Genomic DNA, 15,000 nt, shown 5'->3' with positions numbered 1-15,000 from the left:
TCGCTAGCCAATCCTAGAGATTCGCTACTGAAGGAAGCAGGCTGGTCAGGGGCGTAGCGTGGCATGAACTAGACCGGGCTATAGCCCATCATTTGTAGGCGTGGTAATAAAAATTGTGGACTATAAATACGTCTGAGGGGCAAAGCTGTATATAGTATATATACACCATCGTTTTGTCCAGTCTGGATCTGCCACTGATTCTACGTTTCAGTCAAATAAAAGCCAATAAAACTGGGGGTGTCTCGTAGCAATGTGAAGTTTAGCCCAGCCATTTCCAGAGGTCACGCTATGCACCTGCAGTTAGGCATATCACTTACTGCAGTACGCCTTCGTGAGAAGAGCCTATATTGATTGTTAACTTATGCAGACTGCAGAACAAGCAGAATAGAGCTGCAGTTTCAAAAATTTACAAAAGTAAGTATGTCTGTAACCGTTATCTAGATATTTGAATACGATTGTCATATATAACTACGTTGATACCTGCTGATTCCTTGGAATATGTTGCACAACCAATTTGAAGTATTATCTAGCAGTGGCGACTTCATACGAGGAAGTAGGAAATATGATCCATCAAAATTACAAAAACATGATTCTTAGAGTTACACTCAATTATTGTAATTCCTGAAATTTTGACTTTATTGTCAACAAACTGCACTATTTTCTAACGCTCTTTACGACAGAAGTATACTCAAACCTAAGAAATTGTCTGCACGTATCAGCTAACAGTTGCCTTGTAAATCGAATTACACAATTCTTTCGTTCAGCAGGTAAGGGCACACTATGCAGAGTTTACAGTTGCGCGCAAAGATGGGCAAATCTTTGCTAAAAAATGAAATAATAGAAATTTATCTGTATCGGTGCATTGCGACATGCCAAATCGTTTATGCCCAATGCTCGAGATCACGATTTTCAAAGAAAATGTCCAATACTTATATAATTTGGCTTAAACCTGCAAGAGCTGAGAACCATTTACTTACAACTATTTACTGTGCGCGCCAAAAAAGCTAATTCGTGAAAATATATTTCCTGCCAGCATGTTATCATTACAAGCGAACATGCTCAATTACAGCAAAGTGCGAGCAACTTATACCTTACTTTCTAAAGGATTGTCTGAGGAAGTGTGACAGTGTACGGCTATTGATGCCGAAGTAGAAAACTATCAAGCCATAGTTAATTGTACGCAATCTCATCACTTACACATACATGTATGTATTCACGCCGTGTGGCATTGTCAATTTAAACAGTTTTCTATTGAGCAAAACCCCGCGTTCCCTATTTGTGCTAAACCGCAAACCTACTTGACAAGTTTCCAGTAAAACTTAATACAGACTCCAAGCCCTTACATTGTATTATCTACATTAACTAAGAATGGAATTTCTATATTCAAACGCTTGCCCATTTTGTTTCAAAGACGGTGAATGGAATTAAACGTTCTCGTTTTTATTGTTTATTGTGTCTAATGTCCAACTTGCTCTTCTCATTTTCTCTTTGATAAACTGTGGGCTCCAAAACATTTCCCTTAGAGAAATGGCCCTCTTCAGTTTCCGCGTTGCCGCTACTACTTTCCTCAGTCTTTCAGAGATAGGATCGGCTATCTCGTGCAATTGCTGAAAGGAAAGTACTCTTCTCGGTGTTTGCCTTACTTCAATTTTCTTTTCGTTTCCTTCATCATGAGCTTTATGGGCGATGTCTTGGCCTTGCTGTAAATCCTCGGAGTTTTCAGACTTTTGTTGATCCTCTTCGATCTTGTGACACATCTGGCAGCTAGTGTCTCCGCTCGTTGTAAAACATCTGATTTCGTTGCTTTCATTCCTACAACAGTTTTCACTATTTTCTTGATCGTCTTTGGTAATCTGACCTTCCTGATCGCTGTCAGTGTCTGCACACGCGAAGCAACGGCTGCTGTTTTCATTGCTTTCATTCGAAAGGTTTTCACAATGTTCTTGTTCGTCTATAGCATTGTGACATTCCTGGCGGATGGTAGTGTCTGCACAAGAATTGCTGCTGCTTCCGTTGCTTTCTGTAGCACAATCAATAGTCTCTTCATTGCCTATTTGACAAGAGGTACGGTTTCCTGCATTAACAGTGTTCGCTTTCCCGTCCTGATTTTGTTCCGGTTTAGTTTCTTCATGGACGTCGATCTTGCGGTATTTCTGAATTGGCGGTTCTTGACGACGATGGTTCTTTTCATGCGTCTCCTTCCTGCCTTTGTTCTTGTTTCTTCTCAGACAACGTAAAAGCGTTTGGAAGTGGTTAGCCCACAGCTTTCTGGCTGGTCCTGGGAATAGGCCATATACCATTAGTAGAACTGCAAAAATGGAACAACACACTGGAACGATGCAATACAATACCGTCACGCCCGCGTCATCAAAAAGTAAGCTGCAGTCACTGCTGTCATTAGTCTGTTGACACAGGATGTAATTTGCGATGTCATTGAGAGTCTTGTCATACCAAAAGTAGTCGTAAATCTCAAACATACTAAAAGCCAACACGGAAACGATCGGAAACACTGACACTAATACCAAGAAATGGCGAGTAATAATCACTCCTGCGGCTGTGACATTCTTGTTTATTGCTCCATTCTTGGCTTGAAATTGAGCAGACTAAACCAAAAACAAAATATAACAAAACTGTTAAGATTGTGTATAAAGCAGCAATGAGTGTATATTTGTTCTTGCACCAATACAGGTACAGTACCCATAGGCAGTAAAGAAATAGTATACAGAAGAGAAAAAGAAAAAGATCAGAGCACAACTAGACTATCCTTCAAGTCACTGCACTTCAATGTAAACAAAGTAATTGTAGTATACGTTCTTATAGATTTCAATATACATGATATACGAGCAATGCTACAAACTATCTCATTTGTGTTATGCAAGAACCGATGAAGAAACATCATTTGCTCTCGGTTTAGCCTTTCACTAACTTCCACGAACCAAGATGCACATCATTCTTCGACGGAGTCAAAAGTATCAACTCAAGACTCTGTTAGCCAATAAGCAAGGAACTCAAGCATTTTGAGAGCTATGCAACCTTAAAATATTGAGTTATGCACACATCGCAGTGCGTTTTGCTTTGAGTGTTGGGATAAGAGCAGACCTACAGATTGTATTTTGCAGGTGGACGTGAAGACCTGCATGCACATCACGACGTAGCTAGTATAGTGTACATACTGTGGCAGACGAACAACCAGACATGATATGGTTTATTGACTAGCTCGATCAAGCACTCACTCAGTCACTTACTCACACACACACACACACACACACACACACACACACACACACACACACACACACACACACACACACACGCACACACACACACACGCACGCACACACACGCACGCACGCACACACACATACACGCACGCACGCAAACGTAAGCACGCACGCACGCACGCACGCACGCACGTAGACCGACCGACCGACCGACCGACCGACCGACCGACCGACAGACAGACAGACAGACAGACAGACAGACAGACAGACAGACAGACAGACAGATAAACAGGCAGATACAAACAGACAGACACACCGACAGACAGACAGACAGACAGACAGATACACAGACAGATACACAGAGAGACAGACACGCCGACAGACAGAAACACAGACAAACAGACAGACACAGACAGATAAACACACACACACACACACACACACACACACACACACACACACACACACACACACACACACACACACACACACACACACACACCTACGCACGCACGCACGCACGCACACACACACACACACACACACACACACACACAGACACAAGTGCGCGCGCGCACTTTACTAAACTCGTGCATTTCACATCGGCCTCTACCTGTTTCATGCGTTTAATGAAGAGAATTGCCATGATCAACCCAAATATTCCTGTAACCTGAGATGGCAAGGTGTACGAGAAGAAACGAGCCTTTGAATTTCTCGGAACACAGATGACTTGAAGACTGTCGTTGTGATAAGACGAAGTGTTGAGGACAGCAGACACGATTGCTCCAGCAACGCCCAAACTAACAAAGACCTCAACAGAAAATACTAGTCTCGAATGACGTTTCAAAATGCCACTTTGTCCAGGCTTCTTTAGATCATAGATAGCCACCAATACGTTCAAGACAGAGGTACTAAATAGAACTAAAGATGCTATAAAGAAGAATTGGAAAATTGCACCTGCCACACAAAAGATAATACAATTAAATTACATTTGTTAAATAAAATTTAAAATTAATAATCAAATATGAGACAAAACTTAAATTAAAAATTAAATTAATTAAATAATTAAATATTAGATAAATTAAAATTATTAAAAATCATAAATTTATTTAAACCATTATATTATAACTAAATTATTAAATTAAATATTTAGGAAAACCAAATACAAAAAACAGACTTCTGCACTCTTTAGTGGTAGACAAGAAATGCAACTTGTGTTGTCTTACTAATTTCAGTCTTACTTCTCTGACGGTATTAAAATAAACTAAAACAGTTTACAGTACTGTGCATGCATTTCCTACACATTACTACCGTGGCTGATTAAAGGGTATATATCGTAGCTATACTTCCACAAATTAACTGGTGCATATAGGCCACGAGCTATTGACTATTTTTTACTAACACATGAATTTCCGGTGCACATGTCTAACATGCGTCTCAAACAAAGAAAAACAAACTACATTTTATGGCAATAAATGAAAATAGAAGCTGTCTAGATTTGTGTATCTACGATAATTGTCACTAAATATCACTAAAATCCAATCAAATAGAACAAAATAAGTCATTTCTGAGTATGAAGTCATCACCTCCAATGCATCAACTATATTTTAGTGACAATTTTTGGACACCTGTAGCCCAAAAGCAAAGTATCTACATTCAACATCTTCATTATCCGTATGAGTGTTTGGAAAGCCAGCATAGGAAGAAACTAAGAGCACCACCGGTCTATCTGATGATTGCTTAAAAATATTCGCCAAACCGTTGCAGCTATATGCTTGCGTGTTTTGGTAATTACAACTACAGAATATAAAAAATCATACATATTTACCCACAATGAGATCGACACCACAACAACGTTACATATAAACATTGCATGGTCACCTGCACAACTATTTTTAGTAACACCGTTGTCGTTGATACTAAAGAAGTCCTAAGTGCCAGCTCATCCTTACCGTTTGGTGCGGAAAAAATCACAAAAATTGACTGCAAAGGATTTGATGCATTAGTTAATGTATAGGTTATCGATGTGGTTCTATGTATTGAAGAGTCAACACCATATTGCAACTAGGCATAAAGATAATGGAATAACAGTTCATAACAGATAAAATTTCATTTAAAAATTTCATAAATTTAGTCTCCGTAAAACAAAAATGTCATTTTTAGTATCTGAGTCAAATATATAATATTACTATTATACAGTAAAGATCTCCTCGGGCATAACCTTGGGCTATGCAAAACCTGGTTGGATCCTCCCACGTGCTGATGACGTCGTTGTGTGAGCAGTAGGCTTCACGGCGTCCCACAATAAATGACATAGAATATGTCAGTCCTAGAAGACGCACAAGCCGTCGACCACACTTTGCTCAATCTAACACAAACAAACAAGAGAAATTTGTTGTACCTGCTCCCAGATAGAATACCACAGAAAGTAAAGTTATGGTATGAGGGAATGCACGTCTAAAAAATAAACAAAACATTGCTGTATAGTAAACGGCTTAGTGTGTACATAGAGCGACGTACAGTTCTTTGACTCTCGCCCACGTGTAGAAAACGATGAAAGAAGCTATGCACACTGCAACTAGGCAGATGTGTATTATAAACGTCCCGCCAAAAAGACTTTCTTCTCTCAGCAGCCATTCAACTGCCGGACATGGAGGAGAACACTGGTAATCCTCTGAGAATGACGAAACAAGCGGCGGTTTACATGATAAAGTTTGGTTTGCTGGCCGGAACAGAGACAGTGGGAATTAAAATGACATACGCACGCACGTACTGTACGTACAGACACACGGACACACTGACACATTGACACACAGAAAAACAGACAGACAGACATACACAAGAGATAGACAAACAGCCGCACATACACAAACACAAATACATACCCAAACACAAAAAAAACACTGACACAGACAGACAGACAGATGAACGGACGGACAAACACACACACACACACACACACACACACACACACACACACACACACACACAAACACACACACACACACACACACACACACACACACATACGCACACACACACACACACACACACACACACACACACACACACACACACACACACACACACACACACACACACACACACACACACACACACACGAGTACACACATAGTAGAGAAATTCAATCACTCAAGCACTCACGCACATCTACAGTGCTGTTGCGAAGATCTACCTTTGCGTTGGTAAACACCCGCTGTTAGGTTTTCAGACAGAATTTTGGAGATAGCAACTTGAGACTTTGGCAGCAGCTATCAACAAAGCACACAAATGTAGGGAAGTCATTATATATTGCACCATGTGCCATGCTACAATTTGTCCTAATTGTAGCATTATTACAGACAAGCTCCAATGCCCGGCTTCGCCCGGGGGACAACACCCGGGTAATAGTTTAATCACACAAATTTATTGATTTGCAGACACTGTTTGCTATTAATGACAGACAGACAGTACAGACAGACACACGAACAGACAGACAGGTCGCTTTTATAGGTAGAGATTATAGCAGAAAGTATCTAAAAATGCGTTTGATGGTTGGAGAGGCAGAGGGGGTGTAGCCAAGTCGCGTACAGTTTGTATAGAGAGATCTTTGTAGATTTCCAAACTCTCTGCTCTAGAGTGTTGGTTATCATCCCTGTGCAAAAAAGTTCCAATCACAGCACAAACCAATTACACTAACTTATGCCCTTGTCAGCGCAACCTGAGCCAGTCCGTCTGTTCGGAGGCATTGTAAAAACAACGAAAAATGTCGCTTAGTATACACTTGCAATCTTATAGCACTCCCGGATATTGCGCAGCTAGTAGACTGTAATGTTTTGGCGCAGTAGACTGTAATGTTTTGTCAGTAACCGTTTACTGTCACTAGTTAGCCGTGGTGTAACTGCTTGTTTAGTAGCAGCCAGACAGAATTCTCATTGATAGTTGTATCCCCTTCAATCGCCGTTTCCAAAATCCCGTTGATTGGATTAGCGATTGGTTGAAGCCATTTCGACTTGGACGTTGCTGCCATTGCGAGGAACAGGTGTATCATCTAGTCGACACGTGTCCAGTTTCAAAACTCCCGTTGATTGGATTATTGATCCCGTTGAAGCCATTTCGACAGTCCCGTTGCGGAGAACAGGTGCATCGAACCTGGCATCTATAATTTCGATGTGAATCTCGTAACGTAAAAGTCACGTGCAATACTTACCCGGATAATCCGTTCCCCGTATATAACGAATGCCGACTCTCGCCATTTCGACAGTCCCGCTGAACGTCGTCTCTTCGAAGACGTTGCTGGCGTTTCGGGGAACAGGTGCATCAAACACGGCAGCTCCGTATCTAACGAAGTCACGACTCGTACCGACTCTCGTCATTTCGACAGTCCCGCTGAACGTCGTATCTTCGAAGACGTTGCTGGCGTTTCGGGGAACAGTTGCATCAAACACGGCAGCTCTTCGACGGTCGTAGACTGGCAAACGACTGTGGGCGTATTTTTTCGAGACCCGGATATCAGCAAAAATATCTTCCGTTTGCCGGCGTCGCCCGCAATAAACGACACGCTCGGCGCGTACCGTCTGACGTCGGGAAGGGGCAGTCTGAATTCGGTGGAGATATGACTCGCCGTTCCGGAGATATTCGCGCGCGAGGGGAAGCGAGTGCGATCGGCCGGAAATGGCGTCGGCGTGGGAGAAGTCAGGAAGGCGACCACCATCTCACTTTCGACATTAATGAACTCGGCGTGGGAGAAGTCAGGAAGGCGACCACCGTCTCACCTTCGACATTACTGAATTCGGCGTGGGAGAAGTCAGGAAGGCGACCACCGTCTCACTTTCGACATTAATGAATTCGGCGTGCGCGAGCCAAATTCGGCCGAGATCGGACTCGCCGTCTTTGAGAAACGCTCCAACAGACAGACAGACAGACAGACACCTCTCCTTTATATATATAGATTTAAAATTTGGACGTCATGTACAAGTACCTTTTTCTTTGTTTTGTTTCGCTGTTGAGCTGGGAGTTGTGTACAATCAGGTAGTCGAATACAGTAGTCACTTGACCGTTGAAGGCTTTCAATAATTTTCCATTCTGATTGGCAGTGCACTGTCTTTACAGTTGTACATTCATCTCTTGTGGGCCAATGCTCGTTACACAGACTGCCATTTACAAACGGTCTGTAGAAATAACTGCACATGAAAGGAAGGCCGTGAAACAAACAGTCTTTAGTCATCAAACTCGCTAGACCAAAGAGACGTTTCAGGTCTGTTTCTGTCCTATGCAAGCCGCAGCCGTCGTCAATTGCGATGATCCCGCTGAGATTGCTGTCTTTCTGATGTTTAATATGTTGAAAATCGCTTAGCCATGGTAGGTAATTTCGGCAAGCAGACGACAGCAAGAAGTCGAGTTTTGCTGTTTTAAACCGTGAGTCCGATTTCACCCTCTGCACGTCGCATATCAGAGAGCTGTTGTCCTGTGACGCTAAATGAATACTCTATAGATAAAAGAGAAGACGGCTAGATCAGAGTAGCTCAAGGCGAAATTCGACATTTCATACCTTTGATTCATTCTCATTTGATGGCAAGCAGTAAAAGATGGCAGGAAGCGTGTTGAAGACAACTATGATGACCACAATGAAACAGACAAACAGGCAAGAAGACGCTTTCCCGTCTTTCATTCGAACCATTTCCTTGTTTACCAAAAAGCAATGTTCGAAATATGATAAATGAATAATTATTGATTGTCGCTCTGGGTTCCTCTTCCTTCTGAAAGAATTTCTGTGTCCCTAGCTGTGACTGCACCAGCACAGCAGCTCAAACTGTAGACAACTTAGTAAGTAAATTACGTCTACATAGGCGTAGAGACCGGAGATGTATTTACAAATGAGGAAACCAAAATATCAATTACGTCATCGCCGTAGGTTGCTGCTTGTTTGTAAACACGGCTTCAAATAAAAGCGTTGAGCATTCACACTTTACTGACACTAAGTAATGTTGAGATCACTAATCAAAGAATAAGATTAGAGTCTAGAAGAATCGGAATACATCGCTTACTCGATGTTCAGAAAGCAGACACGGGGACTTTCCGCAAATTAGCCTCTGGAGAAACTACGCCCCCGTCACCGGACACCATCAATAGCCGGACAGCGCGCTAGTAAAAGAAACGACGCAGTCAAGATTCGATCTAATTTATGTCTAAGTTTAGTCAGAATCAGAGCAGGAACGTGCACGCTACGTCGCTCGCAATTTGATTGTGTCTCCATCCGCTGTATCTAGTTTCTGATACCGTCTTTATTCAGACACGAGATCTTGGTCCAACGCAATTGTCTAAGTATGAAATGTAGGGCAACGGAGACGTTAGGTAACTATTCTTGTGATCCGTGAGTAAATGGCTCGTTCTAGCGAGAACGACACTACTCGACTAAAGCTCTACTATGCTAGACCTCTAGACCCAGACAAATACTTCTAGTTTTGGATGGTATCTCGTGTAGAAACCGAATGTATTTGTTGCAGCAAATTTAGAAAAATTTTGAGCACGGAATCTCGACGTCTAGTGCTAAAATTACCTTTAATTAAGTATGACAAGTTTCTACGTATTTCTAGCCAATTTCTCCTACAGCGTAGAGATCGGTACCGTCTGAAAACCTAGGGAACAAAATTTCGATCCCTGTGTAGCAGTCTTACTGACCTGCTACGCAATCTAGAGTAAACAAGGTCGAGCTGCGCAGTCAAAAGTAGGGTATTCCCCTCTGCTTTTGGATATCCAGTTTCCTTTCTCATGAGATGGTAGGATTAATTTGTTCCACTTTTCATACGGCGTTTGCTATAAACAAGCGTTTCTTGCTTCGGTAACAAACAGAGGTAACTTGCGGCTGGTTTAGGCCGATTTCGTAACTAGCGCTACATTGGTCTGGAAATCCGAGGCTAGGTATATATCTACAGTATGAATCTAGCATGCTACCCCTGTTTGTGACACCCGGATGATATGTGATTTATCAGCCTACCGGCTCCTTGAAACTTCCTTAGCAACGGCATATATATATATATATATATATATATATATATATATATATATATATATATATATATATATATATGTTGACCTCGGTGGAGCAAGTCAACATGATTTGCAAGAGATTTTCGACAAGTCACTTTTATCTGACATTAAGAACTCAGTCAGTATACGCGACCAAGCACGTCTAAACGCTATATCAACTCCTCATGCAGGCGCATGGCTGCGGGCAATCCCTAACAGAAATTTGGGCCTCGTCATGTCTGCAGAGGAATATGTGATTGCTTTACGTTTACGGCTAGGAATTCCAATTTTTCCTTCTCTCTCTACTAGATGTCCATGTGGTTCAATAATAGATGCCTACGGAGATCATGTGTTAGGTTGCGGCTATGGTAACCTGAGAATTAAACGCCATGATGCGTTACGTGATGTCATCTTTCACACACTACTTGAGGATCACTCTGGCACTCGGAGAGAACAGCACTGTGGCGGATATAACAATTCTCGCCCAGGTGACGTCTACCACCCAGATTTTCTACTTGGTCGTCCAGGATATTTTGATATCACAGTAAGGAATTCCTTCCAGCAGTCTCACATTGTCCACTCCGCTTATTGTGCTGGTGCCGCTGCAGCAGCTGGAGAGATGGAGAAAGACGATCGTCATAAAGACAACGTAGAGGCGACAGGAGGTGTTTTCTACCCGCTGGTAGTTGAGTCCTACGGAACGTGGACCTCCAGTAGCTTACAAACTTTAAAAACAATTGCTAGAAGAACATCTCTCCGTAGTAGTATTACTGTTAGCAGGGCTATCGTTAATTTTCACGGGCAGCTCTCTCTCCGCCTTTGGCAATTTAACGCTAGGATGATTTTGGACCGTTTGTCTTTGTTAGGTTTAGACAGAGACTACTCTGTTTGTTCTTCGTTGTGAGGCCCCTCTAGTGGAGGGGTAGCTATTATTTATATTTGAATAAACTATATGTATAAAAAAAAAAAAATATATATATATATATATATATATATATCAACCATCTACTGAGGACTGTTTTTCATGACAAAATCTCTCTTCAGTTGAGTAGATTCGATAATGGCATGCGCAAGTGTTTAGAGAGGATTTCACGATCCTCTTTACCTGACTCAGCTTGGTCTCAAGCCACACTACCTATTCGTTTTGGAGGACTGAGTTTGAGAGAAGCATGCAATTCATACTCAGCAGCCTTTATCGGCAGTTGTAACTCCACGAAGGATTTATCCTGCCAGTTGCTAAAACTTTTGTCTCTTCATTTGTTGCAGAGGAAGCAACTGTATCAAGTAACCATCCAGACTTGATTGTTCCTGGTGAACTTCAATCTCGTGAACATCTGAACTCGATTCTTCCTGCAAACAGCACTATTTATCTAACAACGTCTAAACAACATGACATTCAAGTCATCCTCGACTCTTCTTTGCAATCACAAATCAAGGCTTCTGCCAGTCTTCGAGACAAAGCACGGCTAAATACAATTTCAGCTTCTTTCGCAGGTTCATGGATTAGGGCAATACCTAACCTTGTCTTCGGCCTTACCATGTCTGCACAGGAGTATATTGTTTGTCTGCATCTTTGGCTGGGCATTTGCTTATTTCCTCTTCCACCTTCTTCCAGCAGGTGCTACTGTGGTTCCATTTTGGACAGTCACGGAGATCATGTTCTAGGCTGCCACAGCGGCTCCCTGAGAAACAAATGTCACAATGCTTTGTGTGACATTATATTTCATTGTCTCCGGACGAACAACTCAGGAACTCGACGTGAACAACGCTGTACTAGTGAGAATCAATCAAGACCAGGAGACGTCTTTCACCCTGATTTTTTGCAAGGTCGTCCCGCATATTTTGATCTCTCTGTCAGAAATTCTCTTCAACCATCTTATATTATCTTTTCCGCCAACACAGCTGGTCCTGCTGCAGCAGCAGGGGAGATGGAAAAAGATCATCGTCATCTTTTGAACGTTGAGTGTACTGGTTCTCTCTTCTATCCTCTAGTGGTAGAGACGTTTGGTCTATGGTCTCCATCCAGCCTCGAAGTACTCAAAGACATCGCTAGGAAGACTACCATCACCGGTGGACTTAGTATTAGCAAGGCTTCAACCTACTTACATGAACGTTTATCTGTCTGCTTGTGGAAATATAATTCAAAATTGATTTTAGCGTTATTAGCTGTTAGCTCTGTTTCTGATAAATGGAACTCATACATGTATGTTTAGAGTTGTATTATGCGCTCACCTTTAGGTGGTGGGACTATAATTATATTATAACATTGAGATTTAAATATATATATATATCGCTGCTCGTTTGGATGCTCGTTGCTATAATAACAACAATAGCAGTGATTCGGCTCTTAGTTCTTCAAATGCACGACGTGCAATAAGACTATCCCGTGAAGGTCGATATAGTGATGCTGTTCGTTCTCTGTCTTCAGAGGGATGAGCAGACTACAGCAATTCCGCAGCTTTTGCAGAGTTGCTTTCTCGTTACCCGGACCATTCGTTTCCTAATGGGCATATGGAGATGCCTGCACCTTTAGTGATTGAAAGCAAACAGGTTTTGGAATGTCTTAAAGCTTTCCCTAGAGGGTCCAGCCCTGGTGCTTTACAAATTCGTGCACAACACTTGTTGGATGCTATTTGTGGCACAATAGCCCCATCAGGTCAATCGTGTCTTGATAGCCTTACATTTTTCGTTAATAATCTTATAGCAGGAAAAGTGCCCACTACCATTACTCCTTGGCTTTGTGGTGCACCTCTCACTGCCTTGAAAAAGAGGTCTGTGGGTTTAGACCCATTGCAGTTGGTGAAACAATTAGGCGTCTTGCAAGTCGATTATGTTGCCTGTCTGTTAGACCTCGTCTTGAAGAGATCTTGTTGCCTTATGGCCAAGTCGGAGTGGGGATTAGGGGAGGATTAGAAGTTGCTGTGCATACAGTCAGATCCTTCATTGATACTCATTCTGCAAAAGAAAATCTTTGTTGCTTGAAGGTCTACATAACGACTGCTTTTAACGAATGCAATAGGAATGCTTTTCTTCATCGACTACATAAGGACCTACCTGATTTGTTTTCATGGGCTGTCTGGTCTTAGCAATGTGCAGGAGAACTTCGTTTTGGTAAACGCCGTCTTCTTTCTAAGGCAGGAGTTCAACAAGGGGATCCCCTAGGTCCTCTGCTTTTCAGTTTGGTCTTGTCGGATCTTTTGGATGATATCGCCAAAGAAGTGGCTGCTCTTCGTTTACAACTGTGGTATTTAGACGATGGAACTTCTATTGGTCAAAGAAGTTCAGTTGTCTCTCTGTTGCATTCTCTGCTATCCAAGGGTCCAAAAGTGCCATTGAACTCCTATCTCATTCTTCTTTGTCAGATGTTGCTTGGAAGCAAGCATCCTTGCCAATAAAATATGGCGGTCTTGGTTTACGATTAGCTAATAAAGCCTCGTGCTTAGCTTTTATTGGGAGTTGTAATTCTACTCGAAAGTTGGGATGTCGTTTCCTTGACGTTTCCTCAATTGACGAAATTTCATCTCTCAAAGTGAATGGTGAATCGCAGGCTAAAGAAACGTTCTTTACTACTTATGAAAATGTTCAGATTCAAACTGACATAAACGTTGCTTCTCAGCATTCTTTTCAGAGTCAAGTGGACAAATGGGTTTTTGATCTATTGAAGGAGTCTTGTTCTATTAGAGACAAAGCCAGGTAGAACACTATTTCTGAGCCTCATGCTGGAGCATGGCTTACAGCCATTCCCAACCCCAATCTTGGGCTTGCAATGAGTCGTCATGAGTTCACGATTGCTGTTCACCTTTGGCTCGGTCTTCCACTGTTTTCTTCACGTCCAAATGCTGTCTGTTGCATTTGTGGCCAAGTATTGAATAAGCTTGGTGATCATCTTCTTGGTTGCCGGAAGCTTTGTTTACGTACTAGACGTCATGATGCTTTGAGAGACGTCATTTTTCAAGCTTTGCTAGTACACGATAAAGGAACCCGACGCGAACAAAGATCTTCTTCAGAGAACTATAGTCGACCTGGCGATGTCTATCATCCAAACGTTTTGTTTGGCCGTCCGGCTTATTTTGATGTAACCGTGTGTAATTCGTTCCAGCAAAGATTTGTGTTGCATTCAGCAAGCAACGCCGGTTTGTGGCCTTAGAAGGTGAAATTTCAAAGTGTATGAAGTACGACACCCAAGTGTTTTCATCTTGTGCTCTCTTCTTTCCACTTGCAGTTGAATCACTTGGGACATGGTCGGATGTCAGCTTGAATACATTAAAGACTATAGCATCTAAAACCGTTTCTGTTAATTCTATTCCTTTTAGTCAGTCTTTAAATAATTTGTTGCAGCAATTGTCAGTTAAGTTGCGGTCGTATAATGCACGCATGATTCTAAGTAGATTGTTGTTAGACAATAATGACAGTAATTTTAGTTTATGGGATTTGCCTGTACCGTAGATTGGTTGTATTAAAATATATATTTAGCCATATATATACATATATATACAAAAAAATTTATTTTACAATACCCCAATACCCCTACATCCTTCCCAACATCTCTTCCAAATCAAGTAGGCAAATCCCAAATACGAACATCTAAAACTTCTAATTGCATACGTGCATGTAACATTTCGGCGTTGTAGCACCATAGCTTTACAAACAACTGTTCTAATATGTTCCTGAAAGGTCGAGGAAACGGTATCCCACTGATGGATGATGTCTTTGAACATATTTCTTTCAAAGTCTTTAGAGTGAAAGACGA

At 41.8% G+C, this 15,000-nt stretch overlaps 1 protein-coding gene across 2 annotated transcripts; it reads right to left on the bottom strand.

The window, feature by feature from the left end:
- Nucleotides 1–1,222: 1,222 nt before the first annotated feature.
- Nucleotides 1,223–9,065, bottom strand: LOC134183712 (uncharacterized). Of its 2 annotated transcripts, XM_062651306.1 has the most exons (9): nt 8,773–9,065; nt 8,203–8,709; nt 6,418–6,493; nt 5,742–5,895; nt 5,623–5,678; nt 5,443–5,550; nt 3,835–4,178; nt 2,547–2,603; nt 2,366–2,478 (listed from the first exon to the last, which is right to left on the bottom strand). In XM_062651306.1, the coding sequence occupies exons 1-9, from the start codon at nt 8,899–8,901 to the stop codon at nt 2,470–2,472; spliced, it is 1,440 nt and encodes a 479-aa protein (XP_062507290.1). In that variant the 5' UTR covers nt 8,902–9,065; the 3' UTR covers nt 2,366–2,469. The 2 variants fall into 2 exon arrangements, with proteins under 2 accessions (XP_062507289.1, XP_062507290.1); XM_062651305.1 differs by having other exon boundaries at nt 1,223–2,603.
- Nucleotides 9,066–15,000: the final 5,935 nt, after the last annotated feature.

The sequence above is a fragment of the Corticium candelabrum genome, chromosome 8 (assembly GCF_963422355.1).
Source record: "Corticium candelabrum chromosome 8, ooCorCand1.1, whole genome shotgun sequence".
In the NCBI taxonomy this organism is placed as follows: domain Eukaryota; kingdom Metazoa; phylum Porifera; class Homoscleromorpha; order Homosclerophorida; family Plakinidae; genus Corticium; species Corticium candelabrum.
Note: the sequence above shows the minus strand (reverse complement) of the source record. Positions and strands in the feature narration are given on the sequence as shown.

What these genes read in the sequence shown, in the direction of transcription:
- LOC134183712 (XM_062651305.1), bottom strand. Translation starts at nt 8,901, where the DNA reads ATGGTTCGAATGAAAGACGGGAAAGCGTCTTCTTGCCTGTTTGTCTGT. An exon ending in CAAATGAGAATGAATCAAAG is followed by an intron (nt 8,710 to 8,772) that starts GTATGAAATGTC and finishes TTTTATCTATAG; the next exon opens with AGTATTCATTTAGCGTCACA. An exon ending in CAGGTTTTGCATAGCCCAAG is followed by an intron (nt 4,179 to 5,442) that starts GTTATGCCCGAG and finishes TTTGTGTGGCAG; the next exon opens with GTGCAATTTTCCAATTCTTC.